This window comes from Narcine bancroftii, chromosome 3 (assembly GCF_036971445.1).
Source record: "Narcine bancroftii isolate sNarBan1 chromosome 3, sNarBan1.hap1, whole genome shotgun sequence".
Classification (NCBI taxonomy): Eukaryota; Metazoa; Chordata; class Chondrichthyes; order Torpediniformes; family Narcinidae; genus Narcine; species Narcine bancroftii.
Genome location: NC_091471.1, coordinates 159,249,842 through 159,276,764, shown reverse-complemented (window position 1 = coordinate 159,276,764; position 26,923 = coordinate 159,249,842). Strand labels below are relative to the sequence as shown.

Sequence of the window (26,923 nt, the reverse complement as noted above, 5' to 3'; positions counted from 1 at the left end):
AAAATAGCACTTATGAAAACCCCCTATATGTGGCCCTCTACAAATGTCATTTGGCAGGAACTTTTATTGGAGTGACAGACTCAAAACTTTCAAAGAATAAAGTATCATTTTATTTTGTCAAGTTACTTTAATCTTGCAAAGCAACCATGGCAGTTCAACAGTTAAAGACTGGGTTACCAATATAAACAATCATCAAGGCAATTTTCAAAGTACTTTCCGCACCGATTAAGTCTCTTCTGGATGTTCCGACTGACTTTAATATAAGAGGACCGTTCGAATGCTTTTTTAAAAAAAAGAAAAAAGGATTAGTTTAAACTTGAGATTATACTATTAAAATAATTAAGATTTATTTCCCTTCACCTATCATACAGTGGGATGAGCCATGGATTGTTATGATACAGATGGACTATTAATTCTACATCAAGATTTTTCTTGCAATCCATAACACTAGTGGACTATCTCTTTATTTCCATTGAGGGTCCCACTTTGCAATTTTGCTGTTCACCCTTTTTCCATTCCTGTCGTACTTATAAAGTACTGGGCATCTCCATATTCTATGAATAAAGAACATCCACTGTAAATTCACAATCAAGAAAAACAAATTTTGACAGCAGGTGCTGCTGTCTGGGTAGATAGATGAGTTCTCTGTACTATCTGAAGGCTACAGAAGATCACTCAGTACTCTGGCCAATAGTCTGCCATTCAAGGTTTAAATAAATTCCAGATAATCTGGGATACGACTCTTATGGTCATTGTCACATTGACTTTTGTGAGATCTTGCTCTGTAAACTAGCTGCCATGTCACTACATCTCAACAGTGGCTTACTGATAGTATACTATGGTTTCACAACATCACAGCAGTAAAAGCACAAGTTCCTTCTTCAGACTAGGTTAAGTGGAAAGCTTTGGTTTACTTAGGGAAGAGAGAGCTCCCTGTGGCTGATAGAGGAATTTAGAATAAACCATCCATAGAACATTTCAGCATAGAAACAGGCTCTTCAGTTCATCTAGTCTGTGCTGAACTATTTATTCCACTTAATCCCTCTATACCCATCTCATCCATGTCCCTATCCAAATTTCTATTAAATGTTGAAATTGAGCCTGCAACTACTATTTCTGCTGGTAGCTCATTCCACACTCTCACCATTAAGTGAAGTTCCCCTTGAACATTGTACCTTTCATCCTTAACCTATGTCCTCTAGTTCTTGTCTCAGCCAACCTCAGTGGAAAAAAATTGCTTGCATTTACTCAATCTATAGCCCTTACAATTTTGAAGACTTCAATCAAATCTCACTTCATTCCCTGGATCGCCAAGTTGCGACTGATTTAACTTTTCCCTGCAACTCAGCTCAAGTCCCAGCACATCCTTGTAAACTTTATCTGGATTCTTTCAACTTAATTGATATATTTGCTCTTTTCCAATCTTATTGGTATGTTAGGATAATTTAGTTCGTGGAAAAATAAAGTCTCTAACTACGTAGGTGTAGCTCACTACAAGAGTCACTCAAGGGGAGAGATATCATAGTTTCAGTCCTTGCAAAACAAGATTTTTCTCTACCCAATCCAATGAACTAAAGCTTCAGGATCAGAGGTTTGCAGCGCAGGGGGTTATCACAGCCTATTCCCCACTCAGTCGTTGGCCTGTTATGTATCACCACCTTGGAAGTGTGACAAGTATTTTGAAAGTGACGAAAGGTTCTGCAGTCACCACTCTCGCAGTCAAGAAAGTTCTGGATTTCCTTTGCAGTACACAAAAGTGCTGAAGAAACTCAGCAAATCATTCAGTGGCCATATAAAGCAAAAGGCAGTCGATGTTTCAGGCCTGAACACTCTGCTCAAAATGTTGACTGCCTTTTCTTTCCATGGATGCTGCATGACCTGCAGAGTTTCTCGAGCACATTTATGTACAGCACTAGACCCCAGCATCTGCAAGTTTCTTTTTTTTTTAAAACCTAGATTTACTTTCATCAACATCCTTCTAATCCTTTAACTGGTACAGTACAAGTTCCATCTGTCATATACATGAACTAACAGAGGCCTGTTAATTAAATATGTTGGTTATCAATAGCTGACCTAACTCAACCTTCAGCACAGCCCTGCTCCCTTGGCATCACTTTTCCAAGAACTTCACCCCTTTGCTCTCAACTGACCCTGCCCTGGCACCCCTCCTTCATTCCTAGTGAAATGTCACTCACTCGTCTAAAGTCAGATTTTACAATACCATATACTAAATTGTTCTCAAGGACCCTGTTCTCTGACATCTCTATTAAAAGGAAATAAAAACTGCCTATTCAAACCTCTCATTTCATACACCCCAGTTAAATGTTCCAAAGAAAACTGCCTCAGCCCTGGACCTGGGATGAAGGGGTAGACCAAGAACTCTTGGGGAGGCATAGAAGAAAATTCCCATCTTACTGAAGCAAGGTTTAAGAGGCATTTAGACAGGCACGAATAGGCAGGGGGTGACAGGATATTAACCGTATGCAGGCAGAAGGTAATAGTTTAAATTGACATCATGGTCAGCACAGAACATGGCCTGAACGGCATGTTCCAGAGCTGTTCTATGAGGAGTCAGGATTTTTGTGGAGAGGCTTATGCTCCTGAGATTCCATATCTAAGAAAACACTTACTGGAGCTAGCACATTGAGGCGACTGACACACCTCCACTTTCCAAGAGGTCTGAGGAAATTTGGCATGTCGTTAGATACTCCATCAAACTTCTAAAGGTGAACTGTGGAAAGTATACTGACTGGTTGCATCACAGCACTAATCCACTGTCCCTTTTGGACCTCTCCCTCAACAGTTACTGACACTACTTCAATGGTCCAGCACAAACTGAGGAACAACTCTTCATCTCCTGCCCAACCACCTTTGACTTGATAATTTGTCCAAAAGAGTTGCTCCATTCTCCTTTTACTTTCAGTTTTCAGAAATTGCTCGCACCTGTATTTTACAGCTTTGTTCAGCTCCATTGTTAATTTCTAACTTCCCTCAAAAGTTAATCAGACTGTTCCCTAAACATTGGAATCATCCCTGATAACCCTGGCATCACTCAGTCAACCCTCCCCCACCTTACACTATACTTAAGATGAACATTTTTTTTAAAAAACTCATTCCCAATTCTGATGAAGAATCTTTAATCTCACTTTTCTCTCCAAAGGCTGGCCTGGTTACAGGCTATCCCCATATTACAACTGCCATGGGCTACTATGGACATCCCCACATACCAACAAACTCATTAAAATCAGAAGTCTGACATATAAACATTCACAGCTTTTCTGCACAGTTCCATGGATCGACAGCAAGCCCAATGTGGAAGTGAGCCCTTGATGTGGAGACTGCACCTCTGACACAGCAGTGGTTAGAATGTTGAGCCATTTTCTCAACATGTCTAACTATATAATTAGGAGTGAGCTTCCTACTGAACCACCTCAATTACTTCAGTAAAAACTGTAAAACTTACCTCTTCCCAGTATGCATCAGATCAAAGCTCTCATTGATCTGATTGAATGGAAGTGTGAAACTCACAAACTCATCCACCTTTAGTTTTTTATCCATGTATTCTTTCACCAGCTTGGGAATACTCTGCACACTCTTCCATCCTGTGTAACAAGGACAAATGTCTCAACAGCTACATAACTGCCAGTGACTGGAATGTTCACTTAGAGGAGAATCGTGGAAGTGGATTAAGATAAATGTTCAAGTGAAAAAGGTACACATTTGAAAAGGAACAAAACTTCAGGGTTGTGGGTAAGCCAAGAGAAGAACTACAGAAATCCTGCAACAAAATCTGGTCTTACTGGATCCAAGTTCTATTATCTCCACATATGAACCACCCAGGCAGCATTATTGGCAAAAAGGTTAGTGCAACGCCTTTACAGCGCCAGCAATCAGGATTCAAATCCCATGATGTGTCAGGAGTTCTCCCCGTGTCTGCATGGGTTTTCCTGGGGGCTCCAGTTTCCTTCCTCCATTCAAAAGGTTAGTGGGCAGTAAATTGGACTGTACAGACTCGTGGGCTGAAATGGCCTGTTACCGTGATGTATGTCGAAATTTTTATAAAAATTAAACTCACCATGGATTAAAAATGGATGGATCATCAGTAAAAACAAAAAAAAGATGAAGTTTAACTCAACATTGAGGGACAGTGGCAGAACTGGTTGAGCATCAAGCAACCTGGGTTTGACCTGGATCGTCGGAACAGTTTGCATACAGCTTGAATATACTCTCTGTGACTGCATGCATTTCCAACGCCCCCAAAGATATGCAGAATGGTGGGTGAATGGGCTGCTTAATTGCTCCTAGGGTGTAGGTGAGAGAATAATCTGGGTAAATGTTGATGGCAAAGTGAGGAAATAAAATGGAAACATGTCAGACTGATGTACATGGGAGTTTGATTGTTAGTGTGGACTCAGCTGGTCAACTAAAAAAAAACAATAGATTGCAAAGCACTTCAAAGCCTCTGCTTTCTAAGAAGTCTGAGGAAATTCGGCATTGCATTGAATACTCTATCAAACTTCTACTGGTGCACTGTGGAAAATATACTGACTGGTAGCACCACAGCCTGGTTTGGTAATTCAAGTGACCAAGAAAGGGGCTCCAACCTCCCATCCATTGAAGATATACATCTATGTGAGGCACTACTTCAAGATGTCAGCTGACATCGTAAAGGACCTCCATCACGTCCTCTTGCTGCTACCTTTGGACAGAAGGTGCAGAAGCCTGAAGGCTGGCACCTTTAGGTTCAAGAACAGTTTTTAACCACCACCACCCCCCCCCCACCCCGAACAACTCTTGAGCCTTCCCCTTCTTACACTGATCAGGACCGGTCCACCACCACAAAAGGACTTATCTGAACTATTCCTGTCACCTTATTTTACACGAGAATAACTGAATATAACTTTTTTTGTTGCCTCTTTAATTGAATTGTATTGTCATCGACTTTTAGCTACAGCAAGAATTTCAGTGCATATGTACATTGTATATGACAATAAATTCATAATTATTGTGTCCTATAACTCAATTTTAGAATTTGGTTGCTCACTGGTTTAATAAAAGGTGCTGACATTTGCTAAGAAAGTTTAGTTGAATCTGTGGCTGGATCAAGGTCGAGTTTTAGAGCATGGAAATGGGACCTTTGACACAATTTGCCAGCAAAGATGTCTACATGAAGTAATTCCCCATATTTGGCCCAGTTCCCTCGAAACCTTTCCTATCCATGTTTGTTTAAACATTGTAATTATTCCTGCCTCTACCACCTCCTCTGACTGCTCATTCCACACACACATGTGCTTCTCAGGTTCCTTTGAAATCTTTCCCCTCTCACCTTAAATCGATATCTTTTAGTTTTAGACTTCCCTGTTCTGGGATAAATAGACAGTGACCATTCACCTTCAATACACATATGTGCTGGAGAAACTCAGCAGGTCAGCCATCAACCGGAGGAAGTAAGTACTGTTTCATGCCTGGGCCCTTTATGAGGCCAAAGAAAAACAGCCAGACCTCAAAAAAACAGATGGAGGGTGTGGAATGGGAGGAGGAAGAGGAAGGAATGGCAAGGGAGGGGCAGAAAGATGAGCATAGGCTAATAAGTAATAAGTGGATACAGGTGGGAGTGTAGAAGAGAAAAAAGCTAAGATGTGATGGGGAAGAGGACAATCTCCTTGATAGAAGGGAAGGGGGTGGGGAGCTGGAGGAAAGTGGATAGAGGGGGAGGGAGAGATAGGCATAGGGGAGAGAGGTTAACTGATAGAGTAGAAGTTGATGTTAATACTGTCTGGTTAGAGTGCCCACACTCCTACACTCCAAGAAAGAAAAAACCCAACCTATCTAGTCTCTTCTTGCAACTCAAACCCTCCAGTTCCAGTAACATCCTGGTGAATCTTTCCTGCACCCTGTCCAGTTCAAAGATATCCCTCCCTAACACTGGGCAACCAGACCTCCATGCATTAACGAAACTGCAAGCAATCACTCAGGTGGTGAGGAAGAAGGGACAAGCTGATTAAGAGGACAATCAGGAAGAAAAATTAAAAGATTGTCACCAGGGCTTGTACTTTATGCTTCCCTTCCTCGTTCTCTCCTCCTGCATGGACACACCTTCCAAAATTGCAATTACCAAAAAGGGAAAATGGGAAAGATCGTTTCCAACTCAAAGTTGTGAAGCAAAGTCAGTGTGACAAGCGCAAACATCACCTCCAAATGCAGTTCCTTTCCAGATACGACCAGTCACCAGCTGGAAGGGACGGGTGGCGATTTCATGACCTGCAGGAGCCACCCCTATGATGACACTGGTCCCCCAGCCCTTATGACAGGCTTCCAGTGCTGCTCTCTGTGAAGTGTGCGTGTTGGGGGGGGGGGGGGGGGGGGATGGATTGAGGAATGCAGAGAGAAATAGAAACACAGGAAACAAGACAAGTTAGAGGTCATATAAAAGTTTTGTCATAATTACCAAGAGTTTAGCAATAGCAACAACTTCCATTTCTATAGCACCTTCAATGTGCTCTGAGGTTGAAGAACTTTACAGGAATAACTCCAGCAGGAATCATTGTCAAAAGGCTGGTCAGAGAGAGGTTTTTAAACTATTACACATAGGAGCAGAATCAGGCTATTTGGCCCATCATGTCTGCAACACCATTTGAATCACAGCTGATATATTTTTCCTCTCAACCCCATTCTTCTGCCTTCTCTCTCTGACCATTGACACCCTTACTGACCAAGAATCACAGGTGGCAAAACCCTCCTGAAATCAAGGTTAAAAACTTCCAAAAATTGTCAGCCATTTTGGAAGCTCATTAATCTGAAATATTTTCATCCTCTCTCCAAATATGCTGCCTGACCTGTTGAGTATTTTGAGCATTATATCTCATATTACTGCAGCAGACTCTGGGTCAGGTGAAACTACTGAAGCTGAGTTTCATAAGTTTTTGTTAAGCATAAGGATACTAAAGGTCACAGAACCAGAACGTGCAGAGTAAGTTAAAGGACAGATCAGCCAAGATCTCTCTGGATGCCAGAGTAGATCTGATGAGCCGAACTTTCTCCCCAGAAAAGAACGCTTCCTTTCTGCCTCACTCTTTCACAATGGGCATTTTTGCTGAAACCACGTCTCCTCTCCCCAAATACAAAACGTGTACTTATCTTTAGCAATCCCTCTCAGGCGAGAGGATCTTATCACTCACCATAGTAATGACATTGCCAATACACTCAAAAGAGTAGTCGACACCACCATCAGTTAGTGCCATCAAAACCTCCTGAATGGGTTTCTCGTGGTCCCTGGGGTTCACACATTCTGTCACACCAAACTCCTTGGCCTTTGCAAACTTATCCGTGTTGACATCAACACCAATGATCCGGTTGGCACCTGCAACCTTGCACCCCATGACAGTCGCCAGTCCCACTCCGCCCAGTCCAAATATAGCGCAGGTGGAGCCTGGTTCAACCTGGGATTCAGAGAGAAGCAACGTCAGGCAGGCAAAGACCAACCAATGTCCCAATGCATTTCTGAATAGGATAGCCTTTCCCAATGAGATCACAAGAACACAGGACACCACTTGGCCCCTCAAGGGGTAATCGTTTAACACAAAATCTACTTCCTCCATTTATCCCTTCACCCTGAATAAACATAAAAATACAATCTCCCAATTAAATATACAGGGACTCCCAGGTTATGAATAATCTAATTACAGAAATCTGATATTATACAAGTTCTCCCTTGCATCTGCGTCGATCTGTCCCAAGTGGAGGAGTCTTCATTGTGAGCACCAAATACAATAGTTAAAATCCACTGTCTGGGTCCATGGATGGTGGGAAGACATCTCCAATAACTGCCATAATAACTGGGTTGAGGAGGAGAATGATTGGTGAAGATGAAAGAGAGGGCCAGGGGAGCAGTTCCTTCAGAATGTTGAAAGAGGGGAATCTTATTGAAGGTGCCAGAAATTGTTACCTTTTGTGTTCATTCTGTTGAAGGTGTAGGCTGGTGAAGTGGAAAGTGGGGATCTAAGAAATTCAATGCTGGGAATTACTATCCAGGAGAGCATAGTTGTAGGAAATAGACAAAGAGTGGTCCACAGCTCTATCAAATTTACCCGAAGGGAAGCCACAAATCAGAACGACATCAAATCTTGCCATCTGAGCAAACACACTGAGTCAATGTTCATACATTTAACCATATAACCACTTACAGCACAGAACAGGCCAGTTCGGCCCTACTAGTCCATGCCGTAGCAAATCCCCACCCTCCTAGTCCCACTGACCAGCACCCGGTCCATACCCCTCTAGTCCCCTTCTATCTATGTAACGATCCAGTCTTTCCTTAAATGTAACCAATGATCCCGCCTCGACCACGTCTGCTGGAAGCTCATTCCACATCCCTACCACCCTCTGCGTAAAGAAATTTCCCCTCATGTTCCCCTTATAATTTTCCCCCTTCAATCTTAAACCATGTCCTCTAGTTTGAATCTCCCCCTTTCTTAATTGAAAAAGCCTATCCACATTTACTCTGTCTGTCCCTTTTAAATTCTTAAACACCTCTATCAAGTCCCCTCTCAATCTTCTACGCTCCAGAGAAAAAAGCACCAGTCTGCACAACCTTTCCCTGTAACTCAGACCCTGAAATCCTGTCAACATTCTCGTGAACCTTCTCTGCACTCTCTCTATTTTGTTTATATCTTTCCTATAATTTGGTGACCAAAACTGTACACAGTACTCCAAATTTGGCCTCACCAAAGCCTTGTACAATTTCATCATAACCTCCCTACTCTTGAATTCAATACTCCGATTTATGAAGGCCAACATTCCAAATGCCTTCTTCACCACACCATCTACCTGAGTATCAGCCTTGAGGGTACTATTTACCATAACTCCTAAATCCCTTTGTTGCTCTGCACTCCTCAATTGTCTACCATTCAATGTATATGACCTATTTAAATTTGCCTTTCCAAAATGCAGCACCTCACATTTCTCTCTATTATAAATTCCATCAGCCATTTCTCAGCCCACACCTCCAGCCTTCCTAAATCACCTTTTAATCTACGGTAATCTACCTCACTGTCCACAACACCACCAATCTTTGTGTCATCCGCAAACTTGCTTATCCAATTCTCTACCCCTACATCCAGATCGTTAATATATATAACAAATAATAGCGGACTCAGGACCGAACCCTGAGGAACTCCACTAGTCACCGGCCTCCAATTGGAAAAACAATTTTCTACCACTACTCTCTGACACCAGCCATCCAACCACTGCTGAATCCATTTCACTACCTCCTTATTTATACCTAATGCTTCCACTTTTTTTCCTAACCTCCTGTGGGGAACTTTGTCAAAAGCTTTACTAAAGTCCAAATAGACAACATCCACAGCTTTCCCTTCATCAACCTTTTTTGTAACCCCCTCGAAGAACTCAATCAGGTTTGTCAAGCATGATCTACCCCTGACAAAACCATGCTGATTACTCCCTATCAATCCTTGTACCTCCAAAAATTTGTAAATAGCATCCCTCAGAACACTTTCCATCCCTCAGAACACTTTCCATCAACTTGCCCACCACAGACGTCAGACTTACAGGCCTATAATTCCAGGTTTGCATTTGGACCCTTTCTTAAACAGAGGAACTACATGCGCCACCCTCCAATCCTTTGGTACCACCCCCGTGGCCAGTGACATCCTAAATATCTCTGTTAATGGCCCCACTAACTGTCCACTAGCCTCCCTAAGTGTCCTTGGGAATATTTTGTCCGGTCCGGGAGATTTATCCACCTTTATATTTTTTAACACAGCCATCACTACCTCCTCGGTTATCCTTATATGCTTCATGACCTCCCCACTATTTTTCTTTACTTCAACTGGTTCAACATTTTTTTCCCTAGTGAATACCGAGGCAAAGAAATCATTCAAAATTTCCCACATTTCCTCAGACTTCTCACTCAGCCTACCCTCACTATCTACAAGGGGTCCAATTTTATCTCTCACTAATCTTTTACTTTTAATGTACTTATAGAAACCCTTTGGATTTATTTTTACTCTGTCAGCCAAACCCTCTTCATACCTTTTTTTGGCCTTTCTAATTTCTTTCTTAAGATTCCTTCTACACTCCTTGTAGTCCTCCAACTTCTCAGCTCCCTGCTCTTTATACCTCTTGTACACCTCCCTTTTTCTCCTAACCAAATTTCCAATATTCCTCGAAAACCAAGCCTCCCTATGACTTCCAGCCTTTCCTTTGATCCAGACTGGGACATAACTACTCTGTACCCTCAAAATTTCTTTTTTGAATATCCTCCATTTTTCATTAACATCCTTACCTGAAAATATCCTGTCCCACTCAATACTCCCAAATCCCTTCTTATTCCTACGAAATTTGCTCTTTTCCAATTCAGAACCTCAACTTTAGGCCTCTCCTTGCTCTTCCTTAAAACTACCCCAAAACTAACAGAATTATGGTCACTAGACCCAATTGGTTCTCCAACATTAATGTCCGCTACCTGATCTAGCTCGTTCCCTAACAGGAGATCCAGTATTACATCATCCCGAGTCGGTTCTTCTACTAACTGATTTAGAAAACAATCCTGAACACATTTAACGAACTCCAGCCCATCCAGCCCTCTAACCGTATGGGTATCCCAATCAATGTGTGGGAAGTTAAAATCTCCCATGATCACTACCCTATGATTTTTACACATATACGTTATCTCCCTACAAATTTGTTCCTCTAATTCCCTTGGCCCATTTGGTGGTCTGTAATACACCCCTATTAGCACCCTCTTGCCTCCTTCACCCCTCAATTCCACCCAAACAGCCTCACTGGTCGATCCCTCCATACCATCCTGCCACCTCACGGCAGTAATGTCCTCCCTAACAAGCAGAGCAACTCCTCCTCCTTTTTTACCCCCTAATCTATCACATCTAAAACAAATGTATCCTGGAACATTAAGTTGCCAGTCCTGCCCCTCCTGTAGCCAGGTCTCACTAATTGCCACAATATCGTGACCCCAAGTATCTATCCATGCTCTCAGCTCATCTACCTTGTTCACTATGCTTCTTGCATTAAAATATATGCATCTCAGAGAATGCATCTCATATGCATATGATGTAGATAAAAAGGAAATTATTACTTGCTGCAAACAGGTACTTCGTAATAAAAAAACTACATTAAAATCACCATACGGAAAGATAAAATATAAGATAAATCATGCAAGGAAAAAAAGTGGCATTTCTATAGGGAAAACAAGTCTTTGTGGTGTTGGAACAGTTTATCAATAGGGTAAGACGGGAGGTTTAAAAATCTGATAGCCCTTCGGGAAAAAACTGTTCTTGAACCTAGAGGTTCTGGAATTCAGACTTCTGTACCTTTTGCTTGAAGGGAGCAGTGAGAAGTTTTTACCAGTATGATGGGTGGAGGGAGGGGGCCTTTAGGATGTTGACTGCCTGCTTAAAGCAGTGTCTTCCAGAGATGTCTGCAATAGATGGGAGATCAGAGCCAGTGATGGACATGGTTATGTTTTGTTACCTTTTGTGTTCATACGCATTGAAATTCCCAAACCAGCCTGTGATATAACTAATCAGTATACTTTCAACATTTCAACTGTAGAAATTTGTTAAAAGTATCTGACGATGTGCCAAATATCCTCAGAAAGTAATGGTGTGCCTTCTTCACGGTTGATTTAAGGTGTTGATTCCAGGTATCCTCTGATATATGGAATCCCAGGAACTTGAAGTACTAACCCTTCCCATCTTCTTCCCATCAATGCAGGCAGACGTATGGTCCCTCAGCTTCCCCTTTTTTAAAATCAACGATAACCTCCACGATCTTGGTGTCACTGAGAGCAAGATTGTTGTTCAGTACTGCCCAACCAAGTTTTCAATCTCCATCCTGCAATCTGCTTCATCATTTCCAGTTATTTGGCCAACAACTGTGGTGTGAATTTATAGATAATGTTGGAACCGAACTTGGCTCTGCAGTCATGAGGGAATTTAACATACAGAGTTGAGTTCCTACAGGAGGTTGGTGTGATAAGTATGGGTGAAATACTGTGCGAATCTGTGGAGACGCAATTGGTTGCTAACACTTCCCCAGAGATAGATTCAGTGTAGGAGGGAAGCAAAGAGTTAGAGGGACCATATGAAATTGAAAGGAGGGTGGAAATTGAATGCAAAAGCAATGACATTTGAGTGTTGTATTGTAGTTGGGTGAGTCCTTGGGCTTGTAATATCCCTTAAGCCAAAATCCAAATTAATTTACCTTTGAATGTACTCAATGATATGCACCACAGTTCTCTTAGATGGTGAATTCCAAAGATTCACATTTCAATGCATTCAGAATTTTTTATAATGACCACCCCCCCCCCCCCCCCTAACCTGAGACCAAGTTCCACTTTCCTGCCTGAGAAAATAGTTCTCTCAATGTCTCAGCTACCTTTCATTCTTCAAAAGTCCACTCAATGTGAGCCAATTCTACTTGCTTTCTCCACACTGGACCACCCCAAGAATGAATCCACTGAACACAAACCACACTGAGAGCCGCAAGGGTATTGTTCTTGAGGTATGAACACCTAAAATGAATAGAGCAACAAGTCTTGTAAAATCATCAATAGCTGGCAAGAAACTACAGTATCCTGTCATGCAGAAGGACTGGGAGTGCTTGTGCATGAATCATAAAAGGTTGGTTTGCAGGTGCAGCAGGTTATTAAGAAGGCAAATGGAATGTTGGCCTTCATTGCTAGATTGATTCAATTTAGGAGCAGGGAGGTTATACTGAAGGTACTGATGAGGCCGCATCTGGAGTACTGCCTACTGTTCTGGTCTCCTTACTTGAAGGCAGTGCAGAACAGGTTCACCAGGTTGGTCCCAGAGAGAAGGGGGTTAGCCTATTAGGAGAGGTTGAGTCATGTGGGACTGCATTTGCTGGAATTTAGGAGAATGGGAGGGGGTTATCTTAAAGAAACAAAAAATTATGACAGGCATAGATCAGATAGAGGTAGGTAAGCTGTTTTCATTGGTTGGGGAGACTAGAACTAGGGAACATAGTCTCAAGATTCAGGGTAGAAGATTTAGGATGGAGATAGGAAAGAATTCCTTTTCTCAGAGGGTGGTGAACCTATGAAATTCTCCTGCTCATTGAAGCAGTAGAGGCTACCTTAGTAAATAGATTTAAGATAATGTTGGATAGATTTTTACATAGATGGGGAATGAAGGGATATTGGGAAAAGGCTGTAGCTGGAGTCAAGCCTATCATTAGATCAGTCATAATCTCATTGAATGGCAGATGGCCTACTCCTGCTCCTATTTCTTGTTCTTAGTTCAGTCCTGTGCTCCAGAAACAATTCTGAAATATCTGCTTGAAGAAAAGAAGGATTAAATACGTTATACAAAAATACCTTGGCTACATTGACAACAGCTCCATAGCCGGTGGAAATACCACAGCCGAGAAGACAAACTTTTTCCAGAGGAGCTGCGTTGTCTATCTTCGCCAGAGATATATCAGCAACAACGGTGTACTCGGAGAAGGTGCTGGTACCCATGTAGTGGTAAAGTTGTTGGCCTTTACAGGTGAATCGGCTGGTCTTATCTGGCATCAGACCCTGCCCCTGGGTCACCCTGAGATACAAACCAATAAACATTCCATCAATCAAACCACAATTCTGCCACTAATACAATAGAAAATTGACCATGCAAAAGGATAGATTATAAAGAAGGGCTATGGAACATTTGGCTTCATTGGGCAGGGCATTGAATACAAGACTAAAAAGGTCAGTTAGGCTGCACTTGGTGTATTGCGTGCAATTTTCATTGCTCTATTACATGAAGGATATGGAGGCATTGGAAAAGGTACTAATTCTTTTACCAGGATGTTGCCTAGTTTGGAGGGTCTAGTGAGTAAGGAGAGGTTGTTTTCTCTGAAGTGTCAGAAGCTGAGGGGAGACAATATAGGTGTTTATAAGATCATGAGAGATTGATAGGGTAGACAGAATAATTTTTCCCAGGGTAAAATATATTAGAGGACATGCATTTAAGGTGAGAGGGTGAGAGTTTAAGGGAATAGAGAAGATTTGCAGAGCATATACTTTTTAGAAGCTTTCAGTTAAGCACAACAGATTGTAGAAACAGCAAACAGAGAAGAGTACACAATAGGAAAAGGCCCTTTGGCCCAAATGTTTGTGCCAAACCTGATGTCCAAATTAAATTACAACTCCATTGCTTGCACATGATGGATATCCCTCCATCCCCTTCATATTCATGTGTATACCTCAAAGCCACTTAAACACTACTAATGTATATGGTTCCATCACTACTCCTGTTAGCTCATTCCAGGCACCCACCACTGTGTAAATATGGCATCATGTTCAGCGCAGACATTGCAAAGGCCTGTTCCTGTACTGAACTATATCAAGTCAAGTCACCTTTATTTGTCGTTCATACCATGCCTTGCACAGTATAGACAAAATAGCACATCTCCAGGAACACAGAGCATATTTACATAAATAGAAGTTAAAATAGGGAGGAGTCACGTGATGGATTAGTGGCCGGTCGGGGAACTCCAGCCCTCTCCGGAAAAGTTTAAAAAAAAAACACAGAAAACACAAAGGCACAAACACAAAAATTAAAATAAAATGAAACTAAAGGTGGGAAGAAAATGGCAGCGAAGAAAGAAAAGTCGAAAGCAACGGGAAGAAGAGAAGAAGAAGACATCAGAAGAAGAAGGTGAAGGCCTTACCTGTCCGAGGAGGCCCGCCGCGGAGAGAGAAGCCCGCTCCCTCAGGTCAGTCAAAGTCCCGAGCTCGGGACTACAAAAATGGCTCGCAGAGCCAAGCAAAAGTGCGCAACCGCGCATGACAAAAAAAAACACTGACGGGAGGGGGGACCAGCTGAGGAGTCGATCTCCACAGCTGAGAATGACAGCTACAGCACAACAACAAGAAGAGAACATAGAAAACAACGAGAACAAGAAAGAGAGTAAAAAGAAATCAAGGAAACAACAGATGATCAACCCAGAGGAAGAAGAAGAAGAACATAGAGAAATGAAAGAAGAAGGGAAGGGCAAGACAATGGATATATTTTTTTTAAAGAATATATGGAATCAGTAAAAGAATGGCAATCACAAGAATTTAGTGAAATAAAAAGAAGAATAAAAAGTACAGAAGAAAAAATGAATAGATTAGAGATGGTCATGTCAGATATAGGAAAAAGAGTGGACAAGGTGGAAGAAAGAGAAACAGCCATAGAAATGGAAGTAGAGGACTTAAAAAAGAAATTAGAAGAATCTAATAAAAAAGTTAAAGAGACACAAGAACTGTTAGCTCAGAAGATAGATATAATGGAAAATTATAATAGAAGAAATAATATAAAGATAGTGGGCCTTAAGAAAGATGAAGAAGGCAAGAATATGAGAGAATTTATAAAAGATTGGATCCCCAGGGTCCTAGGAAGACCAGAATTACAGGAAGAAATGAAAATAGAAAGGGCACATAGAACATTAGCCCCTAAACCACAGCCACAACAAAAACCAAGATCCATTTTAGTAAAATTCCTAAGATATACAACAAGAGAAAATATATTGGCGAAAGCAATAAAGAAAATAAGAGAAGACAAAAAGCCACTGGAATATAAAGGTCAAAAAATTTTTTTCTATCCAGACATAAGTTTTGAACTCCTGAAGAAGAGAAAGGAGTTTAATACAGCAAAAGCGATCCTATGGAAAAAAGGATGTAAATTTATGCTAAAGTACCCAGCGGTACTTAAAATAGTTATTCCAGGGCAGCAAAACAGACTATTCTCGGATCCGGAGGAGGCACGAAAATTTGCAGAACAACTACAAAACAGACAGAGAGATGAAGACATGTAACGAGAGCAAAAATGACCACGAACTATATGTATGTGTGTATATATGTGTGTACATGAGTGTATCCGTATTTAAAAGAAAATATATAGAGTATAGATAAGAATTAATAAGGGAAAGAAAGGGAAGAGAGGAAGTAAGGAGGGAATTAAGAGAGTGACCTTTGTTATATATGAAAATTAAAATCTTTTCTGGGGGGGGCTGGGTGGGGAGGAGTTACGGTCACTGCGAAATCAGTTGACGCTTGCGAGTGAATTCGCAAATCCAAATGGAGAGGGGAGATGTGGTTGCCCGACAAGGGATAAAGGGCAACTCAGGAAGGGGAGGGGATAGTGGGGTTAAAGAAATTTTAGATAGGAGAATAAGGGAAATGTTTGATGTTTTAGAAATGTTGTCTTATAAAGTGTTCAAAACAAGAAAGCAGAAATGGATAAGAAGGAAAGGTGATGATGAGGAAACGGAAAGGAAAGATAAACAAAGTATGAAATGGCTATGTTGAACTATATGACTTTAAATATTAACGGAATACATAACCAAATCAAAAGGAAGAAACTGCTAAATTTACTGAAAAAAGAAAAAAATTGATATAGCATTCGTGCAAGAAACACACTTAACTGAAATGGAGCACAAGAAATTAAAGAGAGATTGGATAGGACATGTAACAGCAGCGTCATAAAAAGCTAGAGGAGTAGCTATATTAATCAGTAAAAATGTACCAATTAAAATAGAAGAGGAAATAATAGATCCAGCAGGGAGATATGTAATGATAAAATGTCAGATATATTCGGAGTTTTGGAATTTACTCAATGTATATTCACCTAACGAAGATCAAAAATTTATGCAAGATATTTTTTTGAAGATAGCAGACACGCAAGGGAACATACTAATAGGAGAGGATTTCAACCTTAATTTGGATTCAAACATGGATAAAACTGGGAAAAAAATTAACAGAAAGAACAAAGTAATCAAATTTATAATTAAATCGATACAAGAAATGCAACTTTTGGATATATGGAGGAAACAACACCCAAAGGAAAAGGAATATTCATATTATTCGGGTAGACATAAAACATACTCAAGAATAGACCTATTCCTGTTATCAGCTCGCATGCAAGACAGAGTTAGAAAAACAGAATATAAAGCTAGAATATTATCAGACCACGCACCCCTGATATTGACAACAGAGTTAGAGGACATCCCTCCAAGAATGTATAGATGGAGATTAAGCTCCATGCTACTTAAAAGGCAGGATTTTAGAGAATTCATTGAAAGACAAATTAAAATGTACTTTGAAATAAATACGGAATCAGTGAAAGATAAGTTTATACTATGGGACGCAATGAAAGCATTCATCAGAGGGCAAATAATAAGTTATGTAACCAAGATGAAGATTCATGTAGAAAGGAATAAAACAAATTACCAACTACCAAAACTAATACTGACGCAAAATCAGCTAATCCCTTTTACAATAGATAACCTTTCCTTTAGAGAATGGGAGAAAAAAGGGATCAAAAGAATAGAAAATTGCTTTTCAGGAAATAAATTATTATCCTTTGAACAAATGAAGGATAAATATAACTCACGATACAGTGTTGGCATACTACCAACTGAAATCCTACTTGAAGGACAAATTGGGAAGCAGTCTGAGGTTACCAGAGGGAAGTAATTTTGAATATGTGATTACAGACACAATGATAATCAAAAAATTTATAACAAACATGTATATTAAACTACAAGAAAAGGAGAATGAGGAAACAAATGGTAAAACTAAACAAAAATGGGAACAAGATCTAAACATAAAGATAAAGAAGGAAACATGGGAGAAGTTATGCTCAGGAATTATGAGAAATACAATAAATACGAGGTTATGTATGATACAATATAACTGGATACACAGGCTATATATTACACCTCAAAAGTTAAATAAATGGGACCCAACAGTATCTGACAGATGTTTTCGTTGTAAAAAGGAAATGGGAACAACAATTCATGCAATCTGGATATGTGAGAAAGTGAAAAAATTTTGGGAAGATCTAAACCAGATATTAAATAAAATCACAAAAAGCAATATACCAAAAAACTCAGAGATCTTCCTCCTAAGTAACATAAAAAAACAAAGAATTTGGACTTGATTTGGATGGTGCACAAAAAAGATTTGTTAGGATAGCCCTAGCTGTAGCAAAAAAATGTATTATGTCAGCCTGGAAATTAGAAGATAACTTGAGAATACAACAATGGTATTTAGAAATGAATAAATGTATTCCATTAGAAAAAATAACATATAATTTAAGAAATAATATTACAATATTTGAACAAATATGGGAGCCATACATGAAACACAATAGAGAAAACCTACCGGGGACATCTACCACCTAAAATGACAGAAGGAGAAGGGAATGAAAAGAATTGACTCAGTGAAATTTCTTGTTTATTTTTATTGAGTGACAACATTGTTTGACGGGTTTAATGTATCTTAGATTCTGAACTTTAAATGAATGGGAGGGGAGGTAGGGAGGCTGGGATGGGAAGAGTGGGGGGGGGGGAGAAGGCGACACTGTATAGTGTGAAAAATAAAAAATTTTTAAAAAGTAGAAGTTAAAATATTGAGATATATACAATGAAAGTTCACAGTATACTATCCACATATGTTCTGGGAATTCAGGAGCCTGATGGCTTGGAGTAAAAAAAACTTTGTAAGAGCCCGAGTGTTACAGTACCTCCTACCAGATGGCAGAAGGGGGGGGGGGGGAGGTGTATGAAAGTCCTTCACAATGTTTATTGCTTTTTGCATGCATCCTGTGTTCTAGATGTCCATCATGGTAGGAAGAGAACCCCCAATGATCTTTTCCACTGACTTCTCTATCCTCTGTAGGGTCTTACGGTCGGAAGTGGGTCAGCTTCCAAACCAGGTGGTGATGTAATTGCTCAGGATGCTCTGAATATATCTTCTGTAGAATGTAGTGAGGATGGAGGGTGGGAGAACTTTCCTCAGCCTTCACAGGAAGTAGAGGCGCTGCTGAGCTTTTTTCGCTAGGAGCTGGTGTTAAGGGACCAGGTGAGATTCTCCACCAAGTACACACCAAGGAACTTGATAGTCTAGACGACCTCAACCGTAGAGCTGTCAATGGTCAGCCAAGAGTGATTTCCACCAGGCCCTCCTGAAGTCGACAACCATCTGTTTTGTTTTATTAATGTTCAGATACAGGTTGTTGGCTCTGCACCAGTCCATTAGTGATTGTACTTCATCTCTGTACGCTGACTCATCATTCTTACTAATAAGGCCCAACACGGTCATGTCATTAATGAGCTTGATGATGTGGTTCAAGCTGTGTTTTGATGCATAGTCATGAGTCAGTAGAGTGAACAGGAGTGGACTAAGCCCACAGCCCCGGGGGGCCCCGTGCTCAGTGTGATGGTCTTGGAAGTTCTATTTCCAATCTAGACTGCTTGAGGTCTCCCTGAAAGTCAAGAATCCAATTGCAGAGGGAGGTGTTTAGACCCAGCAGGCTCAATTTCCCTATCAGGTACTGAGGTATAATTGAGTTGAATTCCAAAATGAAGTCAATAAACAGCATTAGAACAGAACATACATGACCTTATCTTTCCAGGTGGGTGAAGGCATCATCCTTAAAGCGGCTGGATATATAATCCTTTCACAAATATATGTCCACAAGTTTCTTGAATACTTGAAGAAATGCCTCTTATTTTTAAAAATTGCATTTGTTTCCTCAACAAATTTCTCTAGAACTGGCATGTTACATGATTGTAGCATTAACTTGAAGAAAGACCTTCACCTTTAATGAAATGCTACTTCAAAGAGAAAGAACAGCAGGAGAGGTTGATAGGATTGGATAATACAAGAGAGTGGGTGGACGTAAGAGCTTACTGTGCCAATGGCCTGATATTATGTTGAAAATTAGGAGACAATTGACTGCTTATTGTGTTAGGGATAGCCAGGAAGTAATGAGGAATCTCTCAGGAATCTGTGATGTCCCAGGTGTAAAGTATTGAAGAGCAGTAAAAGCAAAACAATAACTGCAGATGCTGAAATCTTGGGCAATGAGAAACTAGAGGGACTCAACAGGCCAGGCAGCGTCTGTGGGGAGAAACGGCCAGTCAACATTTTGGGTTGTGACTATTTATCGAACAACAGTAACAGCCTACCTGATCTTCTGGCAGAGATTGGTCTTGGGATTGAGACAAAACTTGCATTCCCCACATTGTGGTATGTAAAGTGGAATCACTCGATCACCTTGCAAACAAGAGAACAGATCATTGGACAAAATTAAAGCCTTCAGCTCTTCGATCCATCACAAAAGTAGTGGGGTTGAAAAAAAATGTCTTATTTTTATTTTTCCATATTTCATTCCACGAGTGCAAGAACCAAGAACAGGACAAGGCTATTCAAAACCTCGAACCTATTCTTATTTCATAAATCAGAGGTGCAGGTGGACCTGAGCGTCTTCATGCAATATTCCCTAAACTTTCATGTAACTTACTGACTTGTAAGACATTAACCAGTCCACTGTTTTGGACTCCTTATCCAAGGAAAGATAATAATTAGCATTAGAGAGGGATCAGAGGAGGTTCACAAGAATGATCACTGGAATGAAAAGGTCACTATAGGAGGAGCTTTGATGGCTCTGAGTTTAGGAGGATCTCATTGAAACCCATCAACAAATGAAAGGACTGGATGGAGTAGATATGGAGAGGATGTTTCTTATGTTGGGGGAGACCGGGACCAGAGGTTATAAAAATACTAGATGGGATACTTGAGATAAGTCATCCCATTTATTTCAATTAGTGCCTTTAGCTCTTGCACATGCACCCAAGACAGCTGTTCCATCATCTCACCCAAAGGCGACTTCCTGCATCCTAACTCTCCTTGTACAGTGGAGCATAAAGCCGCAACTTTTTCCAACTCAAGACGTATCTCACCCAGTGATAGAATAAAAATCTTTTTCTTTCTCTTTTTCTTTCCTGGAAGGATTTTAAAACTGTTGAGTTTTTTTTACTATTTTATTTGGACTGGTCGGCTTGAATTAGAAGAAGCAGAGACTTTTCTCTCTAGAGTGTGAGACGCTAAAGGTGGGATCTTCGAGAGGTTTAGAGTATGGATGAGGTGAATGGACTTTTTCCTCGGGTAGAAGAATCTAAAAATAAAGAGCATAGATTTAAGTAAAGAGGGGAAAGTTTTTAAAAGGGACCTGAGAAGCACCTTCTTCGTACAGAGGGTGGTGGGTGTGTGGAATGAGCTGCCAGAAGATGTGGTAGAAGCAGGGACAATAGCAACAATTAAAGATATTTAGATGGGTACATGGATAGAAAAGGTTTAGGATATAGGCCACACACAGGTTTAATGGGCAAGTTGGGCTGATTTGCCAGTTTCCACTCTGTAAAATGTCATGACCAAATTTTTACCTGTTTTGAAGGAGGTCACTCCCTCTCCAACACTCTCTACGATGCCAGCTCCTTCATGGCCAAGGATAACAGGGAAGCGACCCTCGGAATCAGAACCACTCAGAGTGTAGGAATCGGTGTGGCAGACACTGGTGGCAACAATCTGATAGGCAAATTACCCAACTTCATTAAACAGGAAACATATCTATCCATCAGTGTTTTACAAGCAAATCCAAAACAGAATGACCCGAGGCAATAGATTATTTTCACCAGGAGAAACTACGGCCTGGGGCCAAAAACTAGGAACACTCTTTCAAAAAAAGGTCATCAAGTGAGAAAGATGAGAAGGGATGTTAACTGACCTATATCAAACACCTTCAGCTGTTATTTTGCATTATTGCAAACAAGATAGACAAAAATCCAAGAATGCAATTATTTTGTTACTCAACACATCAAACATCACCAGCATGTTTGCTGTTTATGCATTCAGAGTGTCCGAGAAATCTAACTCACACCAAGCAGACTTCAGGAGAAAAAGGCTTTTTTTCCATTATATCAGCTGGCTGAATTTGGATTAACCAAGGACTCTGAAAGGCTCTCAGCGCCCCCTCCTTTATTCAGAGATACAAGCAAGTTGTCATAGAATGTTATTTACAAAGATAACTCTTACAATCACAAAGGTAGTTAAAACAACTCCAACTGAATAACTGTCAGCATGTTTTTATTTATACAAGATGGAAATTATTGTATAATCATCAGTAAAATTCCATTTGTACAGAACCATAAATACCAGACTAACAGCTATGGCCGCAGTTGTGACAACTCTCCATGAAGCATTTGACTTTTAAAAGTTAGAAATTCAACTTACAGAAGAATTTAAAAGTTACCAAAAGGTTCTTTACGGAAACTCCTAGGAGTTTGAAGTGAGGCTTGTCGTGGCCAGGTTTCACTCATTACCTGAATTCGAACTTCGTGGGCTTTTGGAGGAGCCACTTCCACCTCCTCGATAGAAAGGGGCACCCCTGCTTCCCAAGCGACAGCAGCTTTGCATTTGATAACCTGTCAGAACAGAAGATTTCACCAATTGTTGCAAATGCTTGAGCCTGCAAGACGACATCACCTTAAAATCCACACCCAGCCATGCTAAAGCATCAAAGGGAATGGAAGCCTGGAACTCTTCCATTTAATCCCCTCCTTGCAAAACGGCAAAGATACGGAGGTTAGTTAAGGGAATAAAGTGGCCTATTGGCCTTCACTGCAAGAAGTCTGGACACAGAAGCAGCAAGGTCTTACTGCAGTTGTGTAGGGTGATAGTGAGGCCACAGCTTGAGTATTGTGTGCAGTTTTAGTCTCCTTATCTAAGGAAGGACATTTGTGCCATTGCACCAAAGATTTCAGGGAAGACAGAGCAGCACAGTTAGTGTAGCGGTTAGCGCAACACTGTTATAGCACTAGCAATCAGGGTTCAAATCTGCACTCTCTGTAAGGAGTTTGTATGTTTTCTCCCTGTCTGCATGGGTTCCCTCCAGGTGCTCCACTTTTCTCCTACCATTCAAAATGTACAAGGACTTTGTAGGTCAATTGGGTGTAATTGAGTTGCACAGGCCCATGGGCCAAAATTTAAAGACTGGATAGACTAAGGTTGTACACATTGGAATTTAGAAGGAGAAGGGAATCTCATTGAGATGTAAATTTCTGATGGAACTGGATAGATTAGATGTAGAAAGAACGTTCTTGATGTTGGAGAAAACCAGAACAAGGGGTCACAGTCTAAGGAAAAGGGGGAAGAGTACCAAGATGAGAAACCTTTTCACTCAGTTGTGAATTTGTCATATACCCTGCCACAAAGTTGTTGAGGCTGGTTCATTAGATATGTTGGACGTTGCCCTGCTAGCTGATGGGATAATGGGTATAGGGAGAAAACAGGGACAGGGGATAGAGGCTATATTTTTGGCCCAGGACGTCAGGGCTGGGGTGCTGGGGCGAAGAGGCAGCGGGGAGGGGGGCTGTCAAGCACTCGCCAGCTGATTGTCATCCCTGTTTTCAGGCGGATGCATTCAGGTGCCTAGCGTCAGTGCTCCGGCGATTATCCCTCTCGGAGGAGAATTGGAAAGTGCGCCTTGGCGGCGCCACCTGCTCTTTCAGGTGGCCTCCCGACAGCCGTATGGGGTACAATATGCGGCTTTACAACGGGTATTTTGGCCACCTGAAAGTGCCTAATGTCAGAAAGTGTACAGTCATGCATTAATGGTAGAAAAAAATAAATGGAAATAAAATTGAAAACACGCCGATGAGAAGGGACCTGGGACTCGTCTTGCAGGATAGCCTCAAAGTAAACAAGGTGAAGACAAATGCTGGCAGTCATTTCATGAGGAATAGAATATAAGAGCAAGGATGCGATGTTGAGGCTTTATAAAGATCTGGCTCCTCATTTAAGAAAAATTGTGCTAATTTTGGCAAGGGTTCAGAGGAGGTTCACAAGGATAATTCTGAGAATGAAAAGTTTATCATACGAGAAGCTTATGACAGCTCTTGGCCAGTATTCGTTGGAATTTAGGAGAATGAGGGGGAATCTCATTGAAACATTTTGAACGTTGAAAGGCATCAACAGAGTAGATGTAAAATGATTGTTTCCCATGGTGGGAGAGTCTGGACAAGAGGGCTCAACTTCAGGATTAAAGGGCATCCATTTGGAACAAAGATGCAGAGGAATTTTTTCAGCCAGAACATGGTAAATCTGTGGAATTTGATGCCATAGGTGATTGTGGAAGCCAGATCTTTGGGTATATTTAGGTTCTTGATTAGCCAGGGCATCAAAGGTTACAGGGAGAAGGGCGGGCAGTGGGGTGGAGTGGGAGAATGGATCAGTTAATGACTAAATGGCAGGATAGACAAAATAGCCTATTTCTGCTCGTCTTTTGGTCTAATTATGGTCAATATTTCTCAGAATAGATCTCCATGAAGCTTCTTACATTACAAAAATACTTCATTGCCTGTGAAGCACAGAGTCCACAGAAAACACAAATTGAGGTTTGTTTCCCACCAACAGACTGATAAATAACAGCAAGTTTAAAAGGTTTACTGCTGGGGAAAGGCAGTTTGGAGATCAAGAGAGCCAGAACAGACACAATGGGCCAAATGGCCTCCTCCAAAGATGTAAATCCCCTGTATAATTCAAGTTTAGTACAGGTATGCACCACTTAATATCCATGATAAGTTCTGTGAAACTGGGTGTTATGTGATGTGGACGCTGTGCCAACACTGTATTACTGTATATACTTACCAAAACTTTAATTTTTTTAAAAACTTATGTCAACACTTTATTATCCTATATTGCACATAATTTAACAAAGAGGATCAGGATCATCCACATCACTGTTCTCAACTTCCTTGTCACATTGAGCTTCAGGGCCTCCTTCCACACCTACACTTGTAACCAGTCCAAAGTGCTTTCACCTTGTACTAAAAGGCCAGTAGGTTTTGGACAGAATAAAGTATCATAGAAAAACCTGATGAAAGTCAGTCCTCATTTACCCATCATTCCCATAGAGGAATGGGCCTCTGACTGCAGGCTTTCCACCACCTTCCACAGCCAGAGTGATGGAAATATATGGCAATGACCTTAAATTAAATACAGAACTGCCACTCCAGCATAGATTTTACACTCCATTAAGTTCTTAGTTATGTAAAAAATCTCCAGCGACTTGTCCTGGTCCACGCACGTCAATGTAGTGACCAAGGAAGTGCACTAGCACCTCGATTTCCTCAGAACTCAACACCTATCACTGCATTCTGGAACATATGGCAAGAAGCCTGAACTTGAACCTCAACCATATCTTTTTGGCTCATTGTGCATTGTCCATTGAACCACAGCTGAAATCCTAAAATCCATCTCCCTCACCAAGTCTTTTGGCAGCCAAGCTCTTTGTTTGGTGGGGGTGGGGGGGGGGGGGGGGTTTGCAGTGAAGTGCTGTGCTGCCATCTAGCCAAGAGAGGAAGCTTTTGAGAATTGAACTCAAATTGTGCTGTTATTTTCAGAGAAAGTCATGACGCAATGAGCAGAATTTCTGAATCCAAGTTAAACGTGGCGAAGATTTGAGCACAGAAACTGTGGCAAGATGCCAATACTATAATTCATTAAATAACCAAATATATGCCAATGCGGAGGGTCATGGACTGCTGACTACAGATGACGCAAGATATATGGAGTTGTGTCAAAGTATAAAGTGAAAAACAACAACAGTAAAATGAAAATTTGCTAAAGTTAGCAACCTTTCTAACTAGAGACACACACATACAGGCGACTTCAGCTGCTGGAATATGAGCAACAAGCTGGAAGAACTCAGCAGTCCAACATATTTAGTGGAGGAAACGGATGCTCGACACTTTGTTCCTTAGTTAACTAACATGTGCCAGAGGGAGGATGAGCAAACAGAGAGAGACAGAGGGAGAGAAAACAGTTTGAATCAGAGAAACAGGACTTAATGGGGTCAGAGAAACAGCAATGAACTTTGCCAGTTTTTCTCAAAATTACTATGGATGACATCTTCTAGATTTTAAAGCAAAGCCATATCACTAGTAAATACAATTTTATCTTCTTCTTTGGCTTGGCTTCGCGGACGAAGATTTATGGAGGGGGGTAAATGTCCACGTCAGCTGCAGGCTCGTTAACCGCAGAGGCTGCAGTTTGGACAAGAGGGGGGAAAAAAAACAAACTACTGGAGGAATTCAGCAGCAGACAGCATCTGTGGAGGTAGAAGAATGGTCAATGTCTTGGGTTTGACACCTTGAATTAGGGCTGATTAATTTCAGACAGTTAAGAAAAGCTGTCATGCTTAATACTCTGCAAGATCTGCTGAGTTTTGTTTATTGCACTCGACCCCAGTATCTGCAGACTTCCTTGTTTAACTCCTGTCATGTTTACACCTACTGACAACACTTCAAAACCAAAGGCAAACTGTAAAAGTTCAAAATCTGAAATAGAGAGAAAAGTTCGCAAGTTTTCAACACGCCAATGGTATCAGAGGTAATGTTTCAGATCAGTGAATTTTTACTGTTTTTCTTTCCACAAATGCTCTCACATCCTTCAGGGTCACTCATTGGCTCAAAGTACAGCTTGAGAAGCTGAAGGCTTTCCACATGAAAGTTTTTGCTTTTAACCATTTGTGTGGTTTTTGATTTTTTTTCTCCATTTGCACTCTTAAACTAAAATGTTGCTTATTTAGAAAATGTAACGAGAAAAATGTCTTAGAAACATTACACACTCATCTGGATAAAGCACGAATTTAAATTCACTGTTGCCGTCAGATGGTCCTAACTCATTCTTTGTCTTCTTTCCTGCCCCCGCTACCCCTCCCATCCAACTCCCCTCTGCTACCCGAGAATGAAGATCACATGCCTCAAATAGGCCGCTGCCCACAATCTCCCGTTAGTGCACACCATTCGACCCTCCGTGGAGCCGGCGACCCGCCGCAGCGCTCCGATCAAATGTTGCGCGGAAGTCGAAGGGTGCAGCCCCACCACGGATATATGAGCTGGACCCCTTGTGTCGCCGCCTTCCCCCAAACCTGGCTCCCAGCCCAGACACCGCGCTCCTCACCTGGCCTGCAGTCCCCGCCATGCTCCCCACGCCGCGGGAGGCAACTGGCTGGCTGGAGGGGGGTGGGGCGGGGAAAGCCCGCAGGGTCAA

At 41.2% G+C, this 26,923-nt stretch overlaps 1 protein-coding gene across 2 annotated transcripts; it reads right to left on the bottom strand.

The window, feature by feature from the left end:
- Positions 1-87: 87 nt before the first annotated feature.
- Positions 88-26,923, bottom strand: LOC138757771 (alcohol dehydrogenase class-3). 2 transcript variants are annotated; one of them, XM_069925622.1, is made up of 9 exons: positions 26,834-26,922; positions 22,192-22,293; positions 21,256-21,397; positions 19,999-20,086; positions 13,376-13,595; positions 7,179-7,439; positions 6,193-6,328; positions 3,464-3,602; positions 88-280 (listed from the first exon to the last, which is right to left on the bottom strand). In XM_069925622.1, exons 1-9 carry the CDS (start codon positions 26,852-26,854, stop codon positions 256-258), a joined length of 1,134 nt encoding a protein of 377 aa, XP_069781723.1. In that variant the 5' UTR covers positions 26,855-26,922; the 3' UTR covers positions 88-255. The 2 variants fall into 2 exon arrangements, with proteins under 2 accessions (XP_069781723.1, XP_069781724.1); XM_069925623.1 differs by lacking the exon at positions 7,179-7,439 and having other exon boundaries at positions 26,834-26,923.